The sequence below is a fragment of the Misgurnus anguillicaudatus genome, chromosome 8 (assembly GCF_027580225.2).
Source record: "Misgurnus anguillicaudatus chromosome 8, ASM2758022v2, whole genome shotgun sequence".
NCBI classification, from domain to species: domain Eukaryota; kingdom Metazoa; phylum Chordata; class Actinopteri; order Cypriniformes; family Cobitidae; genus Misgurnus; species Misgurnus anguillicaudatus.
The window spans coordinates 39,624,859-39,651,318 of NC_073344.2; the positions used below are offsets into that span (position 1 = coordinate 39,624,859).

Here is a 26,460-nt window from a genome sequence, read left to right on the forward strand (position 1 = left end):
TGTTTTAGAATGATTAGACATTACATACCCCTTAACTCTTTCACCGCCAGCATTTTTTTTTTAAAGTTGCCACCCAGCGCCAGCGTTTTTCATGATTTTCACCAAAGTTTAATGCCTTTCAGAAAATGTTCTTCTTTAAATATATAAACATACAATATACCAAATGAAAGAACAGACCCTCTGCTTTCAAACAAAAACTGTTTCATCCTACCTTCAGTGGTTCTTTTGTAATCAGCTTTTGAATATGGGTAGGTTTCTGCAAAAACACCACATTTTGAGCAAAAAGCAGAGATAATTCCATTTTTGTGACGGACTTTTCATAGAGATCCCATTCAGAGCGATCATTAAAACAAACACAGACATGCAGCCACTTGCCATAGGGCAATACTTCCGGGTTTAAAAAGTTGCGGAAGGGCGCCACCTGGTGGATAATAGCGGTGTTGCGGAAAGACGGAAAATCTCGTCAATGGCGGTGAAAGAGTTAAGGCAGCTCAATTGTTTATCCATGCCATGATATTTTCCCATCTTTCTTATTGTGTTACTGCATGGAGCCAGGCTTCACATTCTACTGTTAAACCCATTATTTCATTATATAAACAAGATTTGAAAATAATGGATCAGAAACCAATGAAATGGCATCACTGTATTATACTGAAAAAGTATAATCTGCTTAGCTATGATAGTTTTATTAAGTTTTCTTTCATCAAATTGATTTTTAAATGTGTGAATAATCTTGCGCCACCAGCACTTTGTCCATATGTACAAAATATACTAATAGGATCACCAGCAGGGGATCAGCACATGGCAACTGCAGTCATCATTCTCTATAAAAGGGATACATTTTTGGAATTCCCTACCAATAGAAATAAAAACACAAACCAATCTGAAATCATTTAGTGAAAAGATGAAATACTGGCTGAAACAAAACCAAATCTGCGATCACTGATTATGTCACTGTTATTTTATTGTTGTTCTTTTGTTTGTCTTAGCTCTATTGGTGGTGGTGATACATGTAGCCTAACCAGGGACAGGGGTTGCAAATTAGCTTCAGCTAGAAACCCTATGTGCAACACATCTGTTACTGTAACCTGTTACAATGTGTCTCTCTGCATTGTCCCTGACAAAAAATAAATAAATAAATAAATAAATAAATAATAGCTACCCCTCCACTACGTGAGGTGTTGTGACTCAAAACAGACACCCCGTCCCACTCTCCTGTCTAATCAGCAGCATTCCTTAATCGACTGTTTCTTGTAACATAGCATAACATTTTCTTTGCTTGATCACTTGAAACATTTCTGCTCTCTTTTCCATTTTCCTTGTTTTATTAACATTTATTGTTGCAATATTTACTTCACCTTCTCACACACTCGCATCCAAAGACAAAATATAAGGCTATATCACTACCTTCATTGAAATTGTCAGAAGTGAGCTTCATAACTAGGCATAAAAAAAAATAAAGTTTGGTTCCGGTTGGTTGTCAGTTTAGGTCATGGGTCGGTAGGGAATTTATTTTATTTTATTTTTTTTATTTTTTTACAGTGGCAGCAAGGGATAGGTAGGAAATTGTTAAATATTATTGCGTGTGTGTCTCACGCAGCGCAGAGCCACGGATCTCCACGGATTATCTCTTTTTAATTGTGTGAGAGAGAGAGAGAGATATAGAGAGAGAGAGAGAGAGAGAGAGAGAGAGAGAGAGAGAGAGAGAGAGAGAGAGAGAGAGAGAGAGAGCAGTAAATGCAGCTGAACGAATACACTGCGTGTTTTAAAGTAAAAAAATAAATAAATAACGAAACGCAATATGTGGAGGCCGGTGTTGAATCTGTCTGTATGATATGAAAAATATCTTACGTGAGCCTGTGGCTAAAGTATAAAAGTGGAACTCTTTGTAGCATAATCAGGGCTTGACATTAACTTTTTTGCTCACCAGCCAAAGTGGCTAGTTGTTTTTCAAAGGTACTAGCCAAAGTTAAATTGTATATGATTAAATTTGACTTTGGCATCCTAAAATTACTTTAATTCGAGCAAATTTACTTGCTAAATTAGATGCAGACTGAATTTCAAATGCAGTCTGACTACCCGAATTAAGACAACATTTAGCTGGAATATAGCTGGTATATCAGTATAGATCATATAAGATGCATGAAAAACATGCTAGTAATTAAGGCATAAATAGATTAACTTTGAATGAATATATTAAAAGTAGAACAGGGGTGTAGAAGAAACACTAATTCTAAACTGAAAAGATAAACACAAAACCCATCGATAACCACTTTAAATATTTATTAACAACAGCAGTAAATACTGTCAAGAAATGTACATTAATTTTACTGTCAGCTAGTTTATGCATTTGTATTTTATAAGCTTGATCATGGTTACTGATAAAAGTGATTTAAGACTTTTAATGACAAATGTCGGGAGGGCATTATTGTTACATTAAAATGATGCGCGAACCTCTCGATGGCGGGTTTCTTTTGATTTCGTGTGCATTCAGATGCGCTGAATTTCTCTTCGCTCTTGCCCTGAGAGTTTGCACGCAATTTATATCTAATCAATCACTTCCATGCAATTGTTTTATCTTTCCCGAAGTGTGTATGCGCTCAGACTGCGTCCTCTTGTGCATTCGCAAATCCATCAGCTCTCGCGCGCTCTCTGGAAGGTGACGCTTTGGTCCGCAACGCCCCGCTGATCGCGTGCGCGTCTCTCAACAGATCTCTGTGCGTTGCTCTGGGTGCAGAATGCTCATGGAAGTTGTAGTTTCCCAGTGTCGCATTGCGTATTGTTTATCATTTCACATAACTTTTAAGAAAACAGACCCGCCTTACGGCCGAAATCTTAACCGCGTTTGGCGGTGTTAATGTCAAGCCCTGGTCATAATACCATAAATTCAAATATTATAATTCACTTACTGCCAGCAAAAATGAGCCTTGGTTTGTGCTCTCTGGAAGAGAAAAGCCCACTTGCATATCGTTGTTCAGCTCGTCTTTTTTTGTCTGTAATTTACAACTTTCGGCGGGGCAAAAGATCACGTTGCTGTGCCCGAAACAGCATCTCGAATGCACACCAAAAATTACCACTTTACCAGTGCTTTTGTAAGTGGCGACAACGATCTGTGAACTATTGTGTTAACGACTGTTTAGCTGCTTTGTTTGTTGCTGGAGGACGCGTGCTTTACAAAAACGGTGCTGTACTAAAAGGTAAATTATAGTTCGCCTCAAATTTTTTTTATTTGTGTATTTATTTAATGTGTATTATTTCTTCCCCAAGCTCATAAAATAAATTTGGGTCGCACATAAATTGGCAGGGTCGGTCGGAAACCGGAACCAAACAAATTTTTTTTTTAGGCCCTATCTTCTTAAGTCTTGTAAACAACCCTTCTGACATAAAGTGTCTAGTTTTATCCACAAACTGCTTTAAGTCAGGAAAAACTGTTTTACACACACCCCTCTCTTGTTTTTAGTAGTTCTAAGAAAGAGTTTAATATCATCAACTTCATAAGTTTGTGTGGTTTATGGTTTAAAAAACACATTTTCCACATACCATACATTTTGTAGCTCCAGATTTTACTCTCTTCCCGAAACGCATGGATTTGAAAAGCTCTGTGTCCCTGATTGGCCAGCTGATCTGTACATTGCGATTGGCCTGAATACCTCTGACGTCAGCCGGAAACATGACGCTCCTTACCATGTTTGAAAGGTTCAGTTGCTAAAAGGAGTTAACTTAAAAGCTGTAAATCTAAAGCGAGAAGAATTATGATAATGTTGGTCTTGTCTACATCACCAATCCCAGGAAGTAAACTGTTGCCTAACAATCTGTGTGTTTGTTGTAGTCCAAGAAAAGAGATTTACGTTGGAGACGATAACTTGCGTCATCATTTACTTTTGGGTATGTACCTTTTCGCTAACATGTACTAATACACATTTACACACCAAAGGAAATTTAAAACCGTGAATCGGACAATAGGTGCTCTTTAATACCAGATACGCGCGAGGGAGATTTGGGGCTTCAGCATTCGGGCAACATTTATTAGTTACGCTCTCAGTGTCAGTTATCTGAATCGCCACACTTTCTTTTACAGGCAGGTTTTCCATTGCTCTTTCCTCCGCTACACTTTCATTCGCCACAGGTGAATCAATATTTGACAGTCCAGCCTGCACTGCCTCGCCATTATTTACAACAGTCAGCGAGTTGCTCTATTTGTCTTTACCTGGACAACCGCGAATTAAATATCCTATTTCACTATAATTGAAATATTTAATCTTTTCTGTAGAAGCATATACAATTATTCATAGTAGTAATATTTCTACACAGAAAATTATTTACTTCCAGATGTAGTAGTGTAATAGAAAAACAATAGACCTATATTTGTTTTGATATCCACACTACTAGTTCTGATTTATACTCATTTATTAAAAATGGCATGATCAAAATAATAGCAGTGTGAAGTTTAATTGGAAAATGAGTTCATTCTGTGAAAAACATCTCCTTTTTGTCCTTTATTAGGAAAGAGTGAAAGCAAATAGTTCACCTATTGTTATAAAATATATCTGCTGCTGAATTTCAATGTAAAACGGACCAAAAAGGAACAACGCAATTTGAATAAAAAGTTGATTTGAGAGGGGAAAATAATAAAGAAATGCAGCAAAGTTTAGGATGCTTAACTAAAATGATCTCAAGTGCTTTAGAAGGGCAACAAAAACCCAAAGCACATGGAAGAAAACAAGCAACTACGGTTAATACAGATTAAAGAATAGTCAGGATTGCAAAGATTCAGCCTTTCATCACCTCTAGAAAGATCAAAGATGATCTAAAATTATCTGTAAGTACTGTGACATTCAGAGGCCATCTGTCTGAAGCTGAAGTCTGTTCGCAAGAACCCCCCGTAAAGCACCATTGTTGAAAAAAGGCATGAGCAGAATCACATCAACACACAAACTGTCCCAAAGAAAAATGGCGTAACATTTTGTGGACTGATGAGAGTAAAATTGTTACTTTGCATTCTAGTGGTTATAGGCAGAACCTCAGGCAACTCCTGGGTACTGAATTCAAGCCACAGTGCACTGTAAAGACAGTTAAACATGGTGGTGCAAAAATCATGGTTTTTGAATGTTTCCATACAACCATGTTGGGGAACATGGATCAGTTTGAATACAGCAGAATACCTGAAGAGATTATGTTGCCCTATGCTAAAGAGAAATGCCCCTGAAATGGGTGTTTCAAGAAGACAGCGACCCCAAACACGCAAGAAAGAAAGCAAGAAAGAAAGCAAGAAAGAAAGAAAGGAGAAAAGTGTTTAATACAGTGAAATATCAATAGACTGATCGAATGAGAGTGTAAGAGATGGATAGTTTGATGATAAATTAATAGTTTGATGATAGATGGATAGTTTGATGATAGATGGATAGTTTGATGATAGATAGATAGTTTGATCATAGACTTTTAAAAACTGGATCTAGTAGTCTACAGTTTTTTTAAATGATATGAAAATCATTCTCCATACCCATTCAAATAAAACAATAGATTGATTTAGAATTTTTAAGAGACTTTTTGCTTAGAGAGGCCATATGCAAGGAGTCATGAAAGCTCCTGAATAATCTGTGATTAACACCTGAGGATACAAAGACTTGCATAATGATCTGCATAATGAGCCTTACAGGCAGGAATGTCAGAGGAACCTAAAAATCCCAAAAGTACTTGTGGTTAATTCAATTATAGCTAATAAAATAATACAATCAAGGATCAAGGCACATTTTTGGCGCTTTTCAATTGCATAGTACCCCACGGTTTAGTTTAGTTTGGGTCGGGTCAGCTCCCCTCACTTTGGTTTGGTTAGCTTTTCCATCGAGTTTAGTAACACTTCGCAGTGGGAGGGATTATAGGCGTGTCGTTATATTTGCGCTGCATACTGCTGTGACATCATACAAGTGAGAGCGTCCTTGTACATTCTCATTCATTTATTTATTTCTCAGTCCGTCACAAAATTAAAATTGGCCACCACAAATAGATGTTTACACATCGCATTTATCACTACCTCTGTCTTACATGACAGTTTCTGTACAAACACCCGTGGCGTCAGTCGACGGCGCTCCGCTGAGCCTCATTGAAGTTGTATTTAAGCATATAATACTGACGTGCTCGTCGCGAATGTTCTGCCACAAACTGCAAGTTTCTCAACCTGTGGATGTTTTTCATCGCTAAAAGGGAGTTTGGGAACTTATAGCAGAGCACAGATGACAACATGTTTGCTCGAGACAGCCCAAGCTAGCACTAAAGGTAAAGCTAATCTTTACATTAGCGATGACGCTTGTGACGATTGACCAATCAGTGATCTACTGTGTTTTCGCGTCACGTTTGGTATCAGCTCGGGTCGCTTGGAACCCCAACCGAGGTGGTACGAAAAAAAGCATCGGGTACTACGTACTGCACGCAATGGAAAAGCTCCCAAAAGTAAGCTGACCTGACCCAAACTAAACCAAACCGTGGGGTACTATGCAATGGAAAAGCGCCATTAGAGGGTCATATCTGTATACCTATAAATTTTAAATGGGGGTGGCTATCTAAACTCATTTCAGGTAATGAAGTAACAGGATAAGGATGGCGCCTCTCCTTTTCATACAGTTTACACAAAATGAGAATATTTGTTTTCAATTTCACTTCATAATTTAAACGTAGACACTCCAAGCATTATGAAGATATTTATCTTTTGTTTGTCTGACAAGTATTCGTTAAGTTACACACTGCAAAAATTAAATGTCTTACTGAATATTTTTGTCTTGTTTCCAGTAAAAATATCTAAAAATTCTTAAATTAAGATGCTTTTTCTTGATGAGCAAAACGACCCAAGAAAATAAGTCTAGTTTTTACACCAATAAAAAGACCCAAGCTGCTTGGCAATTTCCCCGTAGCCCTTCCCAGCCTTGTGGAGGTGTACAATTTTGTCTGTAGTGTCTCTTGGCCATGTTAGTAGTTGGATTCTTACTGATTGTATGGGGTGGACAGGTGTCTTTATGCAGCTAATAACCTTAAACAGGTGCATCTATAATTTAGGAAAATAAATGAAGTGGAGGTGGACATTTTAAAGGCAGACTAACAGGTCTTTGAGGGTCAGAATTCCAGCTGATAGACATGTGTTCAAATACTTATTTGCAGCTGTATCATACAAATAAATAGTTAAAAAATCATACATTGTGATTTCTGGATTTTTTTTAGATTAGATTATGCCTCTCACAGTGGACATGCACCTACGATGACAATTAGAGACCCCTCCATGATTTTTTAAGAGGGAAAACTTGCAAAATAGCAGGGTGTTCAAATACTTATTTTTCTCACTGTATATGAAGAGTTTTGTTGCAAAACGAGATAACTCAGTTTTTTGGTTGTGCATTCCAATTAATATCAATTCAACTGCAGTTGCAGTTGATTTGAAATGGAAGTATGTGGAAAAAAAGTTTTTTCAACCATAAACCACGCACACAAACATACTGTATTACACCAAATGCACAAAATAACGTTGTTTTAAGCAATGAAATAGGTGCTCTTTAATACTGTTTAAAAAACATTCCAGGTTGACACATAGTGGCGTAACACTGCACAGTGGGCCCCCCAAAATTGTATTTATTACATGAATAAATGGGATTTTAATTTTGGTACTAATTATTGTCTATGGGTGTTTGTCAACCATACATCTAATTTCTTTGACAGGCTTTAGAAAACTGGACACATGTCAATGCATTACAGTCTAGGAGGAGCTAGGATATTATTTAATATAATTCTGATAGAGAAAGTCATATACTCTTAAGATGGCACTAAGGTACAGTAAATCATATTTCAATTTTTGAGGAAAACCATTTCTGTAATAATGCTGCCCAGTTAACTCTTTCACCGCCATTGACGAGATATCTCGTCAATTAAGAGAAAACGCTTCCCCGCCAATGACGAGATTTTCCGTCTTTCCGCAATACCGCTATTACCGCTATTACCGCAACTTATACAACCCGGAAGTAGCGCCTCACGTGAAAGAGAAAGAAATCCGTGTATGTTTTAAAGATCGCTCTGCATCTGATCTCTATCAAAAGTCCTTCGCAAAAATGGAATTATCTCAGCTTTTTGCTCAAAATTGGGTGTTTTTGAAGAAACCTACCCATGTTTGAGAGGTGATTACAAGAGAACTAATAAAGGTAGGATGAAACTGTTTTTTTTGTTTGAAAGCAGAGGGTCTGTTCTTTCATTTGATATATTGTTTGTTTATATATTTAAAGAAGCACATTTTCTGGAAGGCATTAAACTTTTGTGAAAATCATGAAAAATGCTGGCGCTGGCTGGCAACTTTTTTTAAAAACGCTGGCAGGGAAAGAGTTAAATTCTACTTATCTCATCAATAATATGTTTACAGTCTAACAATGCTCTCCCTTCATATTTGCTAATCATTTTATGAAAACTGTGACCGTTTTGGTTGTTTGGGTGGTCTCTATACCACTGTATTTAAAACCATTTAAAAAGAAAGATTTCTTAACATTTTGACTTTGCCAGCTAGGAATGTTTTAAGATTCTAAGGGATGTCATTCAAATCATATCAGTTGGGGCTGTTCATCACAGACTATTTAATTAAAGATTCTGCAGGGCTCGACATTAAGGCTTGTCTGCTTGTCCGGGACAAGTGGATATTTTCTAGGACAAGTGTAAGAGAAAATTAGTTGTCCGACTGGACAAGTTAAATTTCAAAAAATGTTACTTAAGCTATATGCCGTTAACGACAGAGCAGAACGCACAGCGCAAACACAGAGCGGAATATTGAACAGAGAGCGCGGCGCGCCGACACACACACACTCGTTTACATGTTACTGTTATTGTTACTAAACAAGCTGCGCGCGCATTAAACCTGATCGGCGAACACGGAGGGGCGGGAGTCGCGGGACGGCGTGGAGTGGAGAGTGATGTTTCTTCAGGCTCCGGCGTGCATAATAACTGACAGGCACTTCAACCGCGTTTTCATCACTGTGTGTCAAAGCGATTTAAGTCCGTATTTTTCTCTTCTAAAGTTCGGTAAAAACACATAATGGGCTTAAAATCTTGTTTAAGATTCTGTTTTATAACGAGAATCTCTCTTTCAGCTCGCCTATATGTGTGTGTGCGCTGCGCGACAGCTGATTTGAATCTGACAAGAGCTCGTCACTGTACATTAAAATCCCACACAAACATTACAGCGTAAATGCTAGGATTAAGATTGATTTTATATATAACAGATAATCTAGATACATTTACCCTAATAAGTTTTTTAAAACATGGTAATGTTTTAATGTTTTGCATTAGTGTTTTAATGGCAGACAATCATTGAAATGTGGGCGGCAGATATAGCATCCTTCTTCAGAAAGAGTAACAGGAAGCAGCCAAATGAATCTTAGTAAAATACATTTCAGTGGCCTACAAAATTCACATGATTGTCTGGTCTCTATAGTTTTTTTCAGCAATGGGAGATAAAAATCCTGGTTTCAAAGTAAATTTCAAAAGTTTTATTTGATTAAATAGTTTAAAAAAAACATGAGGTTGAATTATGACTATAAATTGTATGTTAATCTCAATTAATTTTAATTAAAATTAAAGTATTGTAGCAATTGTATGTTATACATTATTCTGAATAACACACCTATAATACTTAAAAGTAATTTAAGGTTGGATGATAGAGATTTTATATGCCACCCCAGAGTAACTGCTGGACCCTGCCTGGTCACTCCTATGAAAAATCCCTGGCTCCGCCACTGATTGGCAAAACACAAAAATTACATTATATTATAAATCTTTACCCGGACAAGTGACTTTTGTGCATGGACAAGTGAAACACAAATTTACTTGTCCGAAGGACAAGTTGCTCAAAAAGTTAATGTCAAGCCCTGTTCTGCATTATGTATTTCTTTAAAGTTTCCTGAAATTTGATTCCATAATATGAATCCTCCTAAAAGCCAAAAACAGCAGACTCATGTCTCCAGTGATCTGCAGTGTCTGTTAGGTTACTGTTTGTACACAGCGATTAATGAAAATGACGCACCATTCGTTGGGTCCCATTCTGCGGTCAAAAACTCGTACTGATCCGTCTCCAAGACCTGCAGCTATCAGTGACCGCTGAGGATCACATGACAAGCTGGTCACACAGCTGTCAGCTCCTGTTGGGATGTCCTGCAGTGCATACAATGATGTCAACATTTAAAATGGTTACCAGTAAAGAGAGTAAAAACAAGGAAAAACAAAATAGATGAAATAGATGAAAATATATAGAATAAATGGTATTACATTTTTTAACAAGAGACACAAAAGTAAATTACCTAACCTAATAACTGTAAAAAATAACTTACTTAGATCTGTAATCATAAAAATAGGTGGTACAATGTAAACATTATATTTGTAGTGCCATTTATTAAAGTACCCATGAAATCAAAACCCATGAAAACAATTACTTTTTTATCAAATGCGTTCATTAATCCGTGTGGGTCAATAAAAAAAATCATGTGCCCTCCTAAGCTTTAATCGTGATCTGAAATGCACTTCCGCCCTCTTGTGGGGTCCTTCTCTGATGACATCAGCAAAACGGCTTGGGTGAGAGCATCAGTTAACCCCGCTCCCTCCAACTGTCAGTCTGCTGCAAGTTCTTTTCTGAATTAAATACCTGTTTTCCAATCAATTCACAGTGGAAAACACAAGCCACGCCTGTCATTTTCCTTGTGTAATGTTCCAGAATTTCTGTAGGCTTCACAGAGTTAAATTTAAGACCTTTTTAAGACCATTATGAATGAAATTTAAGACCTTTATCACGACAATGAAGTCCACTTTTAAATTCCAGTGTGCTGTGTCCATGAGTTTACATTTTTTTTAATTTCATGATAAAAAAAAAATTCATGATTTTTTTTAAGACAATCACGAATGAAATTTAAGCCCTTTATCATAAAATTTTATTTCCGTGTGCTGTGTCCATCAGTTACATTTTTTATCTTTCATGACAAAAACAAGATCTATATTCTAGGGGTGTGACGAGACAAGAGATTGGGTTCACAAGAATAAGACGATACAATATTGTTACACTTTGCTGATATTCGTTGAGTTTTTCACCTTGAGACTTCAGGACAAGGTTTTAAGAAATCCTCAATGATAAAATATATGAATAGAAAATTGCCTTTTATTTACCTGAAATAGCAAAATTTGAAAATGTTTTAACAATATAGGGGTTTCTAATGTAATTTTAATTTTGTAACCATAGTAACGCGAATTACGTCTTAAACAATGTTAAAATATATAGGGGTTTTAAATTAGTTAAGTTATTTTTTTAAAGCACATTTAAAGGCAACGATGTTGCACCAAAGTGTTGTACATTTAAAATGGCAAACAACACAATTACAAGACAACAAATCCAAAGCTCACTGAGAAGGTTCTATCCTTCAAATAGAAAGCCAACCACTGCAACGCAATCCCTTGTATACCCACCAACTTTTCCAGCCGGTGTGTGGTAATGTAACCATGAGGGTAAGGGAGAATGGTAAGAAAGCGCAAGCAGGCAGCAGGATAGCTTCTTCAAGTGAGTTTTATTGTATAACTTTTGAAGTACAGTTAAACCTCTGTGGCAATACTTGGTAACACTTTAGTATGGGGAACACTTATTGATTATTAATTATGACTTTTGCCTCAGTAAACTCCCAATTTACTGCTAATTAATAGGTATTAATGTAGTTGTTGTAGCCGTTAGGTTTAGGTTTTTTTAGGGTTAAGGGATGTACAATATTTTTAGGGTTAAGGGATGTACAATATGGTCATGACGACCCAGGCATTAATATGTCCTTTATAAGGACTAATAAACAGCCAATAGGTAAGCTAATAAGACACTAGTAAAAAGTGAGAATTGGTCCCTATACTAAAGTGTTACCCAATACTCAAAAGAAAATTAACATTTAAAAATAAAGATAATGGAAAAGAGAAAGTAATTCAATAACCTGAATATGCTATTGTTCTATTGACCAAGAACAAAGCCCATTTTGCTACTTTTCAGCAAACCGCTATTAGGCTAACTCACTAGCCCCCAACCTCTTCTCTTAAAGGTTGCGAGCCACTGACTTATATAAAGAGGTTTCAAAAGTCTAATCACCGGAACGCACCAACTGCATACCCCATTTTACCCACCAGTAAATTATTAAATAAATAAGAATAAAACTCACATTACAATATAACTATGTTTAAAAAGTATATAATTAATAACTTTACAACAAACTGAAGTTGTACATACAATTATTAATATTAAAGGCAAACGACCCAAAATATTAACAAATAATAGTCCCATCTGGAACTTTAAAGGGGCCGTGAATTGGTCGATTTTATTGCTTTATGACGTTGATTGATGTCTACTTATGCATTTCGCGTTGTTTTTACATTCAAAAACATCAAAAGCAATAAGTAATACGCTATTTTGTAACATGGATTAGTGGCTGTCTTGAGAAATGGTTCGTTTGAAGGGGCGGGCCGCATTGAAGACCTGAACGTAAACACCCACTGCTATGATTGGACAGCTTCATTCCCCGTCATTACATGTAGGGAAATGTTTTAAAAACATTAATGTGATAAAAATAGCAGCCGAACACAAATATGTTTGAGACACAAAAGATTCTGGGTGCTAAACATGATACACATAAATGACAATACGTATATTAAAGTAGAAACAAAACTCGACGTGACTAAATTACCGTATAAAACACAGTAAGCGTGCATCCGAATCTAAACTGCGGCTAATAAATCCTTATCAATAACTTTGTATATTTCTATTGTGCTTGTGAGGTTGCTTTTACATTCACGTAATGTTAAATACCACAGTTATATGATAAAAAATAAGCTTTGTTGAGTGTTTGACCTTTCAAACGCAACTTGCCTAAATTACCGTATACAACACAGTAAACGGGCATCAGAATCTAAACTGCGGTTGATAAATCCTTCCTTATAACTAACTTTGTATATTTCTACCTTTAAATTACAGTCGTATTGTTAAGTGTTGTACCTTTATTAATCGTTTAATGTTTTTAGTAAATTAAAACAGTCAACAAACGTATTTAGACACGGATGTTACAACAGGACACATCAAGCAATCTCTTTTAACAAAGCAATAGTGAAACGCAGTAACTTAAATAAAGTAAAATGTCTTACTGTGAATTATACTGCTGTGTCATTGTTGTCAGATCCAATATAAGTGGTGTTTCTGACTGAGTCTCTCTGCAAATCCAGCATCGACTTCTTTACAAATGAATCCATGTCCACAACGTTAACAAACGCTCCCCACACGAGCTGGAACTTCTTCAAAAGCAAACTTTATCCAAGCATATTGCTAATGTTAAGTTCCAAGCCTCCGAATTGAAGTATTTAGCTTCTGTGTTGTTCCCATGGTTGTTCCCACGCGGTTCTTTCACAACCGAAAAATGCGTTTCCATGGTATCATAACAGATCACCGCGTCAAAATAAAAGTCTCTCAGAAAAAATTTATTTAAAAAGTCATTTTGGTTAAATTTGTCAATCTTTAAAGACATGTTTACTTACTGAGACACACGTGTCACGCGAAGGTGTGGGCGGGGCTACAAAAGTAGACTTGTCCTTTTGGTTATGGGGAGGTGTTTCAATTCTACTTTGACGTCATAGATTTCCGAATTTTAGACTGGAGTTTTTAGCTGGCTTGGTGCCAAAGACGGTTATATTTAAGTAGCACGGACGTTTTCAGTTCTGAAACTTGCAGGATGTTGATTTAAGTATGATGACCTCTTATATAACAAATTATCAAGTTAAAATTGAGTTTTTGATTCACCGCTCCTTTAAATGTACTTTGGATACGTGCACACAACCCCTTAGTAGGACGCACAACATACCCGGAAACGGACGTCTAAAGCGCACACACGCCACGGAGGCTGCGATAGGAAAACCCAAACAGAACATAACACAAATCAATAAATGGTAATGTAAAACTAAACGAGTGCATTTTGTCATTAATGTCCAAAAAGTTATTTGTATTGAAGTGCGTTGTGATATTTGCGGTTATGTGCACCTAACCACAACTATACACAACTGCATATTTTTGAGGGTGTGGGAGTGGTATGCTAGGACCACTTACTATAAGGTATAAGTGTCGCACCCATCATACATATTAGGTACACTAATGTTTAATTGTAATCATTAAGTATTGTCGTTGTCAATTGTGTTTTTTATAGTGTCAAGTTGAGTTTTAGTTGTCCATATCTTAACCCTAGCCCATGAGTTAACCATAGCTCTTAGCCCAGACGTGCAAACTTATCAGGGGTGAAAAAGGTGACAAAGACATAAGCCTTCATATAAATATAAATAAATAAATATATAAATAAATAAATAAATATATATATATATTTATATATAGACTTTGTATTAGCAACAATGTCATCAAGCACCACTGAGGACATAGGATTAAAACAAGTTAGCTTTACGACACTCGTCTAAGAGAGCGGGTAGTATTGTTTAACCACGGCTGAGCAAATCCCCTTCCCTTCGCTTTCCTAGAAACAAACAGAATCTAAGCAGATTTGGTAAAAATTGGAGAAGATTTTATTAATCAAACTATATACGAATCAAGTATAATCTGAATATAAATGTATAAGTATAAAAAAAAACTCAGTTGGTTCTGAGATGGTTCAGCAGGACTGACTCGGCTTTTGTTGTCCGGCTAATAAAAGTCTATTCCTTTGAAAATGAAAATTACTGCTTTTGTATTTTATTCTGAAAGAACCAAAACGAAAACCACAACAATCGTTGATAAGGATGAGATTAGAAAAAGAGCACAGAACCAGAGAACACAGCTGGCTTTCTCAGTAGGTAATATAATCAGGTGGCCACCTAAAAGAGGTAAGCAGTTTTGCTTATTTAAAAGATTGTATTGTTCATCTGAGAAGGCTCGAGGTGGTGAGATTGATCACAAATGCTCTTCCAAATTTAAGAATAAAAAGTCTAAATGAAAGTTTATAAGACTAAATGGTAAGAATAAAGGGTTTCATTTTCAAAAGAAATATGTGCATGCACTAGGGGTGTAACGGTACGTGTATTCGAACCGGACCGTTTCGGTTCAGGGCTTTCGGCACGGTGCGCACGTGCACCGAAAGGCCGAATGCATTTTGTGTGCGCCTGTGCGGAACATAATACGTGCGTTTCCGCACGAACATATTAAGTGGCGGAAGTCTCCGCGTTCAGCGCAAGTCTTCTGTCAAACATATAACATAATTCGGCCCGCAGAAAGATTTTTATTTACTTAGTTGTATATCCGTTTGATTATTGATGTAAACGTTTCCGTGTCGTATCTAAAAGCGCATGTTAAACGCGTGTCAACGCGCTGCTTTGTTCTTTCAAAAGTGCGTGAGAGGATGCGCATCTTTCGTTGCTACGCATTCATGAGACGCGCTTTCTGTGACAGCGAGAATAAGGAATGCGTGATCAGATTTTTCATCTGCATATCACGTCAATCATATCATTGTCACAATGCAATCAGCTGGTCGGGACAGAGAAGAGCTGTAACCCGGGCTTACTCAGCTGTTACTCAGCTGCGGAGGGGTTCGTAAGTAAAGTCACAGCTTACATTGACGACACAAGCAAAGATTAGGAGAAACGTGCAAAAGATCAAAGATGGCTATGTATGCAGCTCACTAATCTCAAAATTAGTGTATAATAAGTATATCATCATGTTGCTTGCTATGCAGTTACACATAGAGCAGTAATATTATTTTTATACAGAGATGGTACATAGCCAATTCAATTCTGTGAGTTAAACAGTCCAAAATAAATCAAAACAGAAAATTTTTAGTGGCAAAAATGTAGGCTAATAGTTCATAAATGTATTCAGGAATTGAATTTGTTAGTTCAAGGTTTTAGTAGAAAAAGTTTAAGAGAAGGTTAAGATAAGAGTTACCTTCTGTAATAAAATAATGTAAAAAATAACTTTGCAGTAGTATTTGAACCGTGGCTTCAAAACCGGGGTTCGCACCGAACCGTGATTTTTGCGTACCGTTACACCCCTAGCATGCACTGATCTGTTTTATTACTAAGAGTACTTGGTAGATAGTATTAAAACAGATGATGGTTAATTGTGCGAATGAGATTTTATTTTCTGTTGAGTTGGCTTTGAAGTTAAGAGAACACGTTATGATGTCCCTGAGAAATTGTATTTGCCGTGTCGAGGAAGTGGATCGGTAAATTGTGTGAGAATTTGTATTTGCCGTGTCGAGGAAGTGGATCTGTAATTTGTGTGAGAATTTGTATTTGCCGTGTCGAGGAAGTGGATCGGTAATTTGTGTGAGAATTTGTATTTGCCATGTCGAGGAAGTGGATCGGTAATTTGTGTGAGAATTTGTATTTGCCATGTCGAGGAAGTGGATCGGTAATTTGTGTGAGAATTTGTACTTGCCGTGTCGAGGAAGTGGATTGGTAATTTGTGTGAGAATTTGTACTTGCCGTGTCGAGGAAGTGGATCGGTAATTTGTGTGAGAATTTGTATTTGTCGAGGAAGTGGATCGGTAATTTGTGTGAGAATGTGTATTTGTCGAGGAAGTGGATTTCTAATTTGTGTGAGAATTTGTATTTGCTGTTTCGAGGAAGTGGATCAGTAATTTGTGTGAGAATTTGTATTTGCCGTGTCAGCAGCAAGTGTTACCAGATCTGCCTGCTAAAGATCAATTCCTAAACGTCAAAGGAATTTCTCACCCAAAGGAATTTCATATTACTCAAGAGAATTTGTAGAAGAAAATTCAACAAGAGAAACAAGTGAAGCTTTGAAGAAAATCAATAAATTGAACTAAAAACAGTAGAAGCCAAGCTATTAATGGTAAAATAAATATAACATTTAAAAAATGTTCAAAAGAAAAAAATATTAAAAGGAGAATGACACAGATAAATTACACAAAGATAAAGCAGACTATTACAAAATGAAGGGGATTCTTCGTCTGATGATGGAAGGTGGTCAAATTTAATAATTTTATTTCAACCAAGAGCAATATTTTGCATGTGTAAAGTTGAACCTTGTTGGGCTGACCACTCAGCTGCACTGCACGCTGAGTAAACAACTGGGAAACAGAGAATCCAGTTGCATATGTTCAGAGACAATTACAAGGATTAAAACCAAGGAGACAATGGAATCCAGAAGGAGACCCACAAAGACAATCCTGTTCTTAGAGACAAGAGAAAAACTGGACATCACGTTGTCATCTATCATACCAGCCTTCGAGTGAAAGAGGGGAAGGGTGGAAGCAGCCTTTCAATGTCTAGTACAAGACCGAGTAAATCCACAGGAAGACAGAAAATCTTTATGAGAAAATCAGCTAGACAAATTTAAAGGCTGATCAAAAACTTATGTTAATATGTGTGACGACTATTCTGATATCAAAGCAGACTCCTATTAATCTAATAAGAAGAGATGCATGATGTAAATTAGGGCTTTTAAATTTGGTCTTCTACAGAGAAAGTTAGAACTCCAAATGATGATATTAAGCTAGAAGCAAATATAAACGGCATATAGAGATATGACAGAAAGGGAGAGGCAAACCTACATTAGTTGGGGTTCCAAGGCAAAATGACCTGCTGGGGCCCTTTTGAAAGATTTTTTTATTTATATAACTTTTCTTCTAAAAAATATAATTGTTTTAAATGTCTAACACAACCAAGCATTTACTTTTGCACAACACTTTTAAAAAGTGATTCTGAAAATGGTCACTATGACACTTTTACAGTTTACTATAAAATAAATAATGGTTATTAACCCTTAAACAGGCAATGTGCACCACGAGATACGCTCTCTTCAGTGTCTTGTTTAGGGCATAAAAAAGATTTTTCAATCAAATCCTTATATCACTTATCAAACCTTGGTCTGTCTTGAATATGTGGGTAACATTATTTGCTTCAAGTTTTTTTATCGATTGGTCAGCTTGACCTAAATCCAACATGGCCACCGGTTTTGCAGGACAGTCAGATTTTGTGGTAAGTAAATGAATATTAATCTTACTTTTCTTCTTTAAAAAAATATTATTACTGCTAATATTAATTGTGAACATTGTCTTAAGGTGCTAAAGAAGAAAATTTGGTTATATGTTGTTTAGATTGTTATTTAGCACATTTTGAAATATACATATCCCCTGAGATACATTGCCTGTTTAGGGTATAAAAAAGGGATTAACCACAATATTGCCTATCTTTGTATTTTGAGTTGAAAAATGTAATAAATTATCAAATTTGCAGGTTAAACTGATATTCGTATATTTAGGTGACTGCATCTTAGCATTTTAACTGGATATTTTCTTTTTCGCGGCTTCACAACAGCTAATTTTATGGTATAAGGAATGATGAGGCGATACCCACACCCGTCGCTATGGGCGGGCCACAGGGGGCCGGGCCCGCCCCCAAAGACGCGTGTGCCCCCCTCCCAGTATTTAAAAAATTCTGTAATTTTATATTATCATATTTGCTAATTTTGCGTTGCATTAATGTTGTATTCTTTATCATTAAAACATCAAAACATAAAAAATATAAAAAACAATGGTGTGATTTTGTTTGATTGATGGGAATCTAGCTACACTGCAACAGCCTATCACGTACGTCAGTATAGCCGCTCAACAGTTACCGCACTTTTTTAAAACTGGATGAGTTTTCGCTTAGCTACTGCTTTAAAATGGATATCCGCAAATGGTTTAAAAGCCCACCAACAGTCTCCTCTGCCAAAATTAAAACGACATCGACGCCTGATGTTGGAGAAGGAGACCCTGGACGACAGTCTGAGCCCGATGCCAGCTCCGTGGAGCCCGACCCCGGGCCTTGCGGGTCAAGTGCAACCGCGACTGGGGCAGAATTTCAGCCACAAAAACTGCCTGTTGAAGCGGGTGTGAGTGACCTCGGCACAGACAAACCCAAACAGGTTGTGTTGAGCAAATTTCCAGTCAAAATGTTTGGTTAAAAAATTATCCTTTTCCTCTAGCTGGTATTTTAACAGGGACTGGCTTGAGTACTCTGAGGAAAAGGACTCCGCATTATGTTACGCCTGCAGGAAATTCAAATCGGTATCATTGGAACACAACGTTCTCTATTAAGGGATTTAATGATTGGAAACATGCAATTGAAACAGGCAAGGGTTTAAATAAGCATGCAGCCTCAAAAGAACATTTAGCCTGTGAGACAATGTGGAGAGATTCAGAAAAACGTAGAGAGACATGAAAAAAGATTTCCAGTCTCTTAAAGCTGCCGTCGGCAACTCTGGAGGATTGAGCAGTTTCCAAATGTTTACAATTTCATGTCCCTCCCCCACTACCTCAGAGCAACCTCCCTCAGAGCTCGTTCTCGTCAGCTAGGCTTGCCGCGATGGTCGGTGAAACGGTGATAACCGGTGCTTCAGCCTCTCACCGGTTAGATCACTTGCCCACCGCGACACCGTCTTTCACCGTCGTGTTGATATTTTCGTGTAATTAAATCATTTAGTTTCGTTAGAGAGAGCAAACGCTTACAACTGAGTGTGTATGCTGACAGCGGAGCTGAACGCGCGTCACGTCACAGAGCAGCAGGTGTCAGATTTCATTTATTCCTGTCAGAGTGTGCGAGGCAAGCTGACTGACTAGATGATGACAGAAGCCGCGTGCTTACTCGTTGTTGTTATAATATACATATATGATGTTTAATATAACCGAGATCGTTTTGTTCTTGTGTTTTTCATCAAGAAAAATAATAAACCCATCATTCAAGCAGCGCTATATGGCGAAGTAGCCGGTTGCTCTGCTTGGGAATGGCGGGTTCTGTGAGAATTACCTGCACACATTGACTCAAGCACTTAATTAAACCAGCTGTTGCGCTCGCATTGCACGCAAATTCATACGCGATTTAACGCAGCGTACGCAAGCACTGCATTTAAACAGTTGCGTAATTCAAAAGTGAAAGTAAAATGTGCACGTCTGCATGCACATTTATAAGCCCCTCCCACACGGTGAAACCGGGATTACCGGGATTACCGGGTTTGTGACGCGCCGATTAACCGGTGGGAAAATTCTGTCACCGCGGCAACCCTAGTCAGCGCGTGTGCAAAACTATTATTGTGAACGCATACTTAGCATGAATACTTAGATTACTTACATTACACTCCGAAATACAATCAATGGCTGATAAAGCACAATTACCTGTTGAGAAGAAATGTGGCAAGCTCTGCATCCAGTTGAAATCTCGTAGATTCCTTTCAAATGCCGGTCCGATATTGATCCTAGTTTTATTACGGTCACAGTCGCTTTCTATCTTTGTTTCCTTCTTTTCATTGGTTGTTTTCCTAGCTCTAGTTGTTAACCGAGAAATCGGAAGCTTGTTACTGAAAGTTCTCTCCGCCATCACGCTGTTCAAACCAAAACACCTATGAATTCAGGCGGATGCACGTGATATTGTAACGCGCGCGAGGGGGATGGGGATCTGTGGCGCGTGCAGGTACTGTGATTGACAGGCAGATTTTACACAGCTCTGCGCTGATTGGACCAAATGAACCAGCCTGCGCTGATTGGACCAAATGAACCGGGAGCGGTGGATTTTTGCAAAACAAATAACAGGCTCCAGGTGGAGCTAGAAGCGCGGGTTTTTTTCTTAAACAGTCTAATTTATGTTGTTCTATCGGAGCATAGTGTTGGTTTCAGTGAATATGATCAAAAAATATGATCAAATAAGTTGCCGACCGCAGCTTTAAATTCAGAGCAACTTGCTCACAACAGATACTACATGTCAGCTGTAATTGATATGATAGAGTTTTTAGTGGTGAATCAATTGCCATTACGTGGAGATAATGCTGGTTTTGCCAGTGTGCTGCTAGATGATGATAATAGCTCCATGGGGCTGTTTTTGTCTCTCTTTGAGTACACCATGCGCAAAGATCCCGAACTGAAAAAGATTACAAAAACAATACCACAGAATGCATGCTATACCAGCCAACAGATTCAAAATGAGATTATCGAAATGATGAGCAAACTCATGACAGAGGAGATAGTGAGACAAATCTGTGACAGCTGGTATTCAATTAAAGTGGATGGCACACAGGATTCTTTAGGCCAAGAAAATATATCTGTAGTTGTGCACTTTGTTGACGAAAACTACTGTGTGTGTGAGCGCCTCTTGGTAATGGCCACATCTGAGAAAGGTGATGCAGAGGCTCTGACAGCTGTCATCATTGATGAGCTCACCAGCGCCGGCCTCAGCACGGACAAAATCCTGAGTCAGGTTTATGATGGCGCATCACTCATGTCTGGCAGGCATGGTGGTGTGCAGAAATTGCTCCAAAACAAGCTGGATCGTAACATACCATATATTCACTGCTTTAATCACCAGCTTCATCTGGTTGTAATTCATGCCATGTCCAGTGAAGCAGCTGTCGAGGATTTTTTTGGAGTATGCAACATGCTGTACAACTTCATCAGGAAGCCAACCGTGGCGATTCTGTACAAAGGTGATACCCTGAAACGTCTCTTGAATCAGAGATGGACTGGCCACTTGGCAACGGTCAAAGTTGTGGTGAAGAGTTTTCACGATATTTCCACATTACTGACCGAGGTGGAAAACACACGAGGCCTTGGAGCGGAGGTGCGCGTCAAGGCTACGGGGCTGCTTCGTGCCATTACGCAGCGCAGTTTTCTTTTCATTGCGCACCTTGTTATGAAACTGTTGTCACTTTTCGAGCCGCCTAACAGATTACTACAGTCAGAAGATATGGACTTGTTCACCACGGTGACACTTGTGAACAGCACTTCTGACTGCGTGAAGACACTGCGCACAGAAAACGAGTTTTCTGCACTGTGGGATATCTGGGCTCCCCCAGCATCTGTTACCGAGACTGTGACGGTGACCGACCCTGGTCCAAGCAAGAGAAGACCCACAATTAACAAGAACCTTCGCGGATTTGCAGTTGAAGAAACAGTTGGTCAGCCACAAAGTGACATAGATGAAAAGAATGAGTTCATGAGATTGTTTTACAGTGTTATTGATGCTGTGCAAGGAGAGATGAATGCGCGTTTTGGAGCGCGCAGTAGCGAGCTCATTTGCGCACTGGCTGTTTTGAACCCAGAGGACGTGGATAATTTCCTGGACCCATCAAAGGTAAACCATCTCCTAGTATTAGCTGGAACTGATGTGGTTGAATCTGAATATACTGTGGCTCGTGAGTTCCTGGTGAAGAAAATGACTGACACCCCGGTTCCCCCCGAAGATGGAAAATGGACAATAGTCAACATCCTCAACACATTCAACTGTGCACTCCAGGCCTACTGTTCTCACAGCCTACACACTTGCCCTAACTTTAGGAGCTTCCACGGCGATGTGTGAAAACTCATTTTCCATGCTCAAAATCATCTTCTCAGAGCATCGGTGCAGTATGCTGCACAGACGCAAGGCCCAGCTGATTAAGCTTGCTTTTGAAAAGGACCTCACTCACAAGTTTAATTCCAAGTGGAAGGACACTTTAATGAGGAGGTTCTGCTCGGGGAAACGCCGCCTGCCGCTGTACTGACAGGAGGGAAGGGAGAGACGACAGCGCATCCTTCACTCAAGTGCCGGTAGGTTCGAAGTCTGCATGCGTGTGTGTGAATGTGTGTGCGCGCACGTGTCTCATGGCAATGCATATCCCTCTGTTGACTGCTTTAAAATGAGATGCCTCTGGTGTTACATGTAATATGTTGTATAGATTTATGGATATTCATAAAATTGTTTCTATGTAATGTGGTGTAGGCTATAGGCTATCTGGTCATATTGCTGATGGTTATGTTTAACGTGATGATTACGTGCAGCGCGAATAGAGTATATATTATGATTAGTATACGTACTGTAGGCTAAGAATAAGTGTGCCCTCCCATGCATTTCATATGCCCCCCTTAAGACTGAGGTCTGGCGACGGGTCTGCCGATACCAATAAATTCTTCAGATTTTGAGAAAAGTGATGAAAATTAAAATTTTTGTGACAGTGCAGTGGTGTATTAGAACCAAGAAATTTAGGTAATTTTCCTCATGCCAGGCATGCATTCCTCTAAACTGCAGCCAATAAGAGGCCTCTGCATGAAACACATATAGACACATATAGTTTACATTGAGGGGTAGTTTAGGTAGTATGCAAAATTAATCAATTGTTAAATAATTTACCAAACTATTATTATCTAAAAAATATATATTTTTTGCAGGTGGAGCAGAAAAAGCACCAACGAAGCCAATGTAGACATTCAAAAACTGCCTATTCTTAGTTAGGCCTACTTACATTTAGTTGGGTTATTTACATGCAATGTTACTAGTAAACCTGTTGTTTACACTGTTTAAACTGGATGAAAAAATATGTACCTGTATGGCATGTTTTAGAGCAAGAGAGGAAGTCAGAATCACATACTTTTTGCAGCAAATAAAAAATAAATTTTGATGACTTAATCCTTTTTTTATACCTTAATAGGGCAATGTATCCCGGGAGATACAACTCATAAAATCCTGAATATATCAAATATTTTAAAAATTCCAATGAATATCTTTTACATAAGTCCAGATGATACAAAAAATGTCATGAAAAGATTTTTTGCTCATCGTTTTCCACTCTTGACTGTTTAAGGGTTTATATAAGTGTCAAGTAAATCAAAAACAACTTAGAAAAAAACAAACATGTTTCTAATTGTTTAAAAATATATATGTTCAGTTTGGCCCTGTCTAAAAGTACACACTTGGTTCTGCTAGATGCGTTTTGACTATTCAAACAGTGTACAATTATATTTTTAGGAAACAAAGAAATAAATTACAAAAAATTGTCAAAAAGTGTTTTAGTTTAATGCCTTACAGAAAAATTATCTTCTTTAAATAAACATAAAATATGAAATGAAAAAACAAGCCCTCCTTTATTTAAAAAAACCTGTTTCATCCATTTGTTTTCTTATCACCTCTCAAATTTTGAGCTAAAAGCTGAGATAGTTCAATTTTTTGTGAATAACTTTTGTAAGAGATCAGATTCAGAGCCTGATCAAAACTTACACTGTGTTTTTAGCATTGAGTGAATGCATCAGTGCTTAAGTTGGGTAAGATCGCCACCCAGTGGATAGCTGAAATATGAATTTGAGGTAGAAACTCCTCAGGGAACGTTTTCTCTTTACCGACGCGATGACTCAACAATATTTATTGACATTTATCTGAATATCGCCATTAATTGAGCAATTGTAGACAAATAAAAATATGATTAAAGACGGTGGTGTTTATTTTCATAATCATCAGTACGCAGCAACAGTGGCGCAGTGATACTTATGTAATGCGGTCTGAACCGTGGGTTTACCAGGGAATTTTATCACGGCTTAGAACGCGTTTCAAACAATCAGGATGAAGAACCAGAGCTGCCCGTTTTATAATAAACTTTATAAATGACATTAAACAAACTTAACATATCCTCACGCAAAACATAGCAGTGAATATTCGAAACACACAACAACACATTTAAGGGCGGTTACCCATACAGGGATTAGACTAAAATAAATGTAAGAGCTGTCCAAACTGAAAACAACTAGCACTGACATATCTTAAAATACATCAGTGCCATTTGTTTTGCCTCATAATGCACACAAGTAATGTATTTAGTAAGGCATGTTTGTTAAAACAGTTATATTTCCTAATTAAACTAAGACCAAGTCCAGGTTTAAGCTAATCCCTGTCTCGGAAACCACCCCTTAAAGTCAATAATACATTACATGCAATATTTTTTTATTTACATGTAAACTTATTTTTGAAACAAATACATTTTCTATGTGATCAAACACAGTGATGTTAGGAGGAATTTGGCTGGGGAACTGAGCTTTTTAATACAGTAAAAGCTTACAGAAAGTTAACATGCAAGTTACTTTAACAATGAAATATGTGGTCTGCACACAAGTGTATTAACAATCACATCTTATAATATCCTTCAGACTGGGCAGAAGTGTGAAATTTTGAAAGGTGATTAAGTCTTGAAATAAAGATTGTACCACGGTAGTCACATGGACTATTTTAACAATGTCATTACTGCCTTTCTGGGCCTTGAAAGTTCTCTTCAAAAAGCTCTTAGATTTAATCAATATCACATTCAGGTGTGTTTAGAAGATGAACAAAGGTCTTACGGGTGTGGAATGACATGAGGGCAAGTGAATAATGACAACATTTAAAATTGCTTTAATATTTAATTAGTATAACTTAAAAGTTAAATATTTGTATCAAACCCTAACAGAAACAGGCTTCCATAAGATATAGTAAACTGATGTAGGATAGATTTGTTTATGATAAATGTGTGTATGTATAAATCAGGCAGTACCTGGGCTTTCATTTCTCGTTCTGTGTCCCAGATGCGAATGACTCGCACGTCACCTGAAGTCATCAAGAGACCAGTCTCCTGTTCCCAGTCCACCGCCATACCTGCACCTTAAAGAGCATCACATACATAAAAGGTTTTACACAGCCACTTTGTCTGTGGATGTACACCATTTTGACAGATTTTTTCCTGAATTAAGGGCATGGTATACTTTTTTACGTTTTAGGTCTGCACAGCTTTTAAAGTATACTCAACCGTGGCTACGTGCGGATGGCTGTAGAATGATAAAATTATTTCTTATTTATATTATTACTCTACCAGTCCGTCAAGGCAACACTGATTCACAACATTTAAAGTGCATAAAAAAATGTAGGATAGATGAAGAAATGTAGTGGATCCCCTAACAAAGTTTAGAACAAAAAACTAGAAAACAAAAAACAGGAATCAAACATTATGGTGACGAAAAAGTTCCACAGCTTTCTGTTCTTGGAAGTGCATTGTAAAAAATCTTTGCTGCCTAACATTTTTGGGTTGAATCAACTCAGATTTACAAGTCATGTAATAAGTAACTATTATTTATCTTGACAAGAGACGAGTTGGTACAATTTAAAATGTATATAAAATTATAAATATAGATATACTATACATATAAAATATAGTTATAAAAAATAAAAGTCAACTTCATTTTATAAGTTATAACAACTTATTTGTAGTTATAACAACTCATATCCAGTCAAAATAAATAATAGTAAGTTGAAATAACTTGTAAATCTGAGTTTATTCAAAAGAAAATTAGGGCAACAAAGAATTTTTTACAATGTGAAAATAAAAGAAGCCTATGGAGTGTGAGCAAACGCGCCCTATTGCCTTTGTGTAATTGTTCGTAGTGGAGTGCTGAGACATACATTGTGAAGAGATTTTCGATATCTCGAACGCTGTTGCCATGGCGTCAAAGTTGACTTTTATTTTCAGGCATATTTAAGGCTTACAGTTGCATGGGTCAACTTTTAAAAATGCGATTGACACCAGAAGCGGTAAACATGATGTTGAGACACTGGAGATGAATAAAGTCGTAATTTTTGTTATTTTTGGACCAACACATTCAACACATTCTAACTGACCCACTGATGTCACATGGACTA

The 26,460-nt window shown here is 37.5% G+C and overlaps 1 protein-coding gene across 5 annotated transcripts in view; it reads right to left on the reverse strand.

Moving 5' to 3' along the window:
- Positions 1-26,460, reverse strand: part of rptor (regulatory associated protein of MTOR, complex 1) — a 245,859-nt gene that overhangs the window by 35,858 nt on the left and 183,541 nt on the right. For all 5 annotated transcript variants that reach the window (XM_055213775.2, XM_055213774.2, XM_055213771.2 and 2 more), the window contains 2 exons: positions 25,322-25,428; positions 10,043-10,170 (listed from right to left, as the gene is read on the reverse strand). In XM_055213775.2, coding sequence (XP_055069750.1) covers positions 10,043-10,170; positions 25,322-25,428 — 235 coding nt within the window. The remainder of the gene's footprint in view (positions 1-10,042; positions 10,171-25,321; positions 25,429-26,460) is intronic.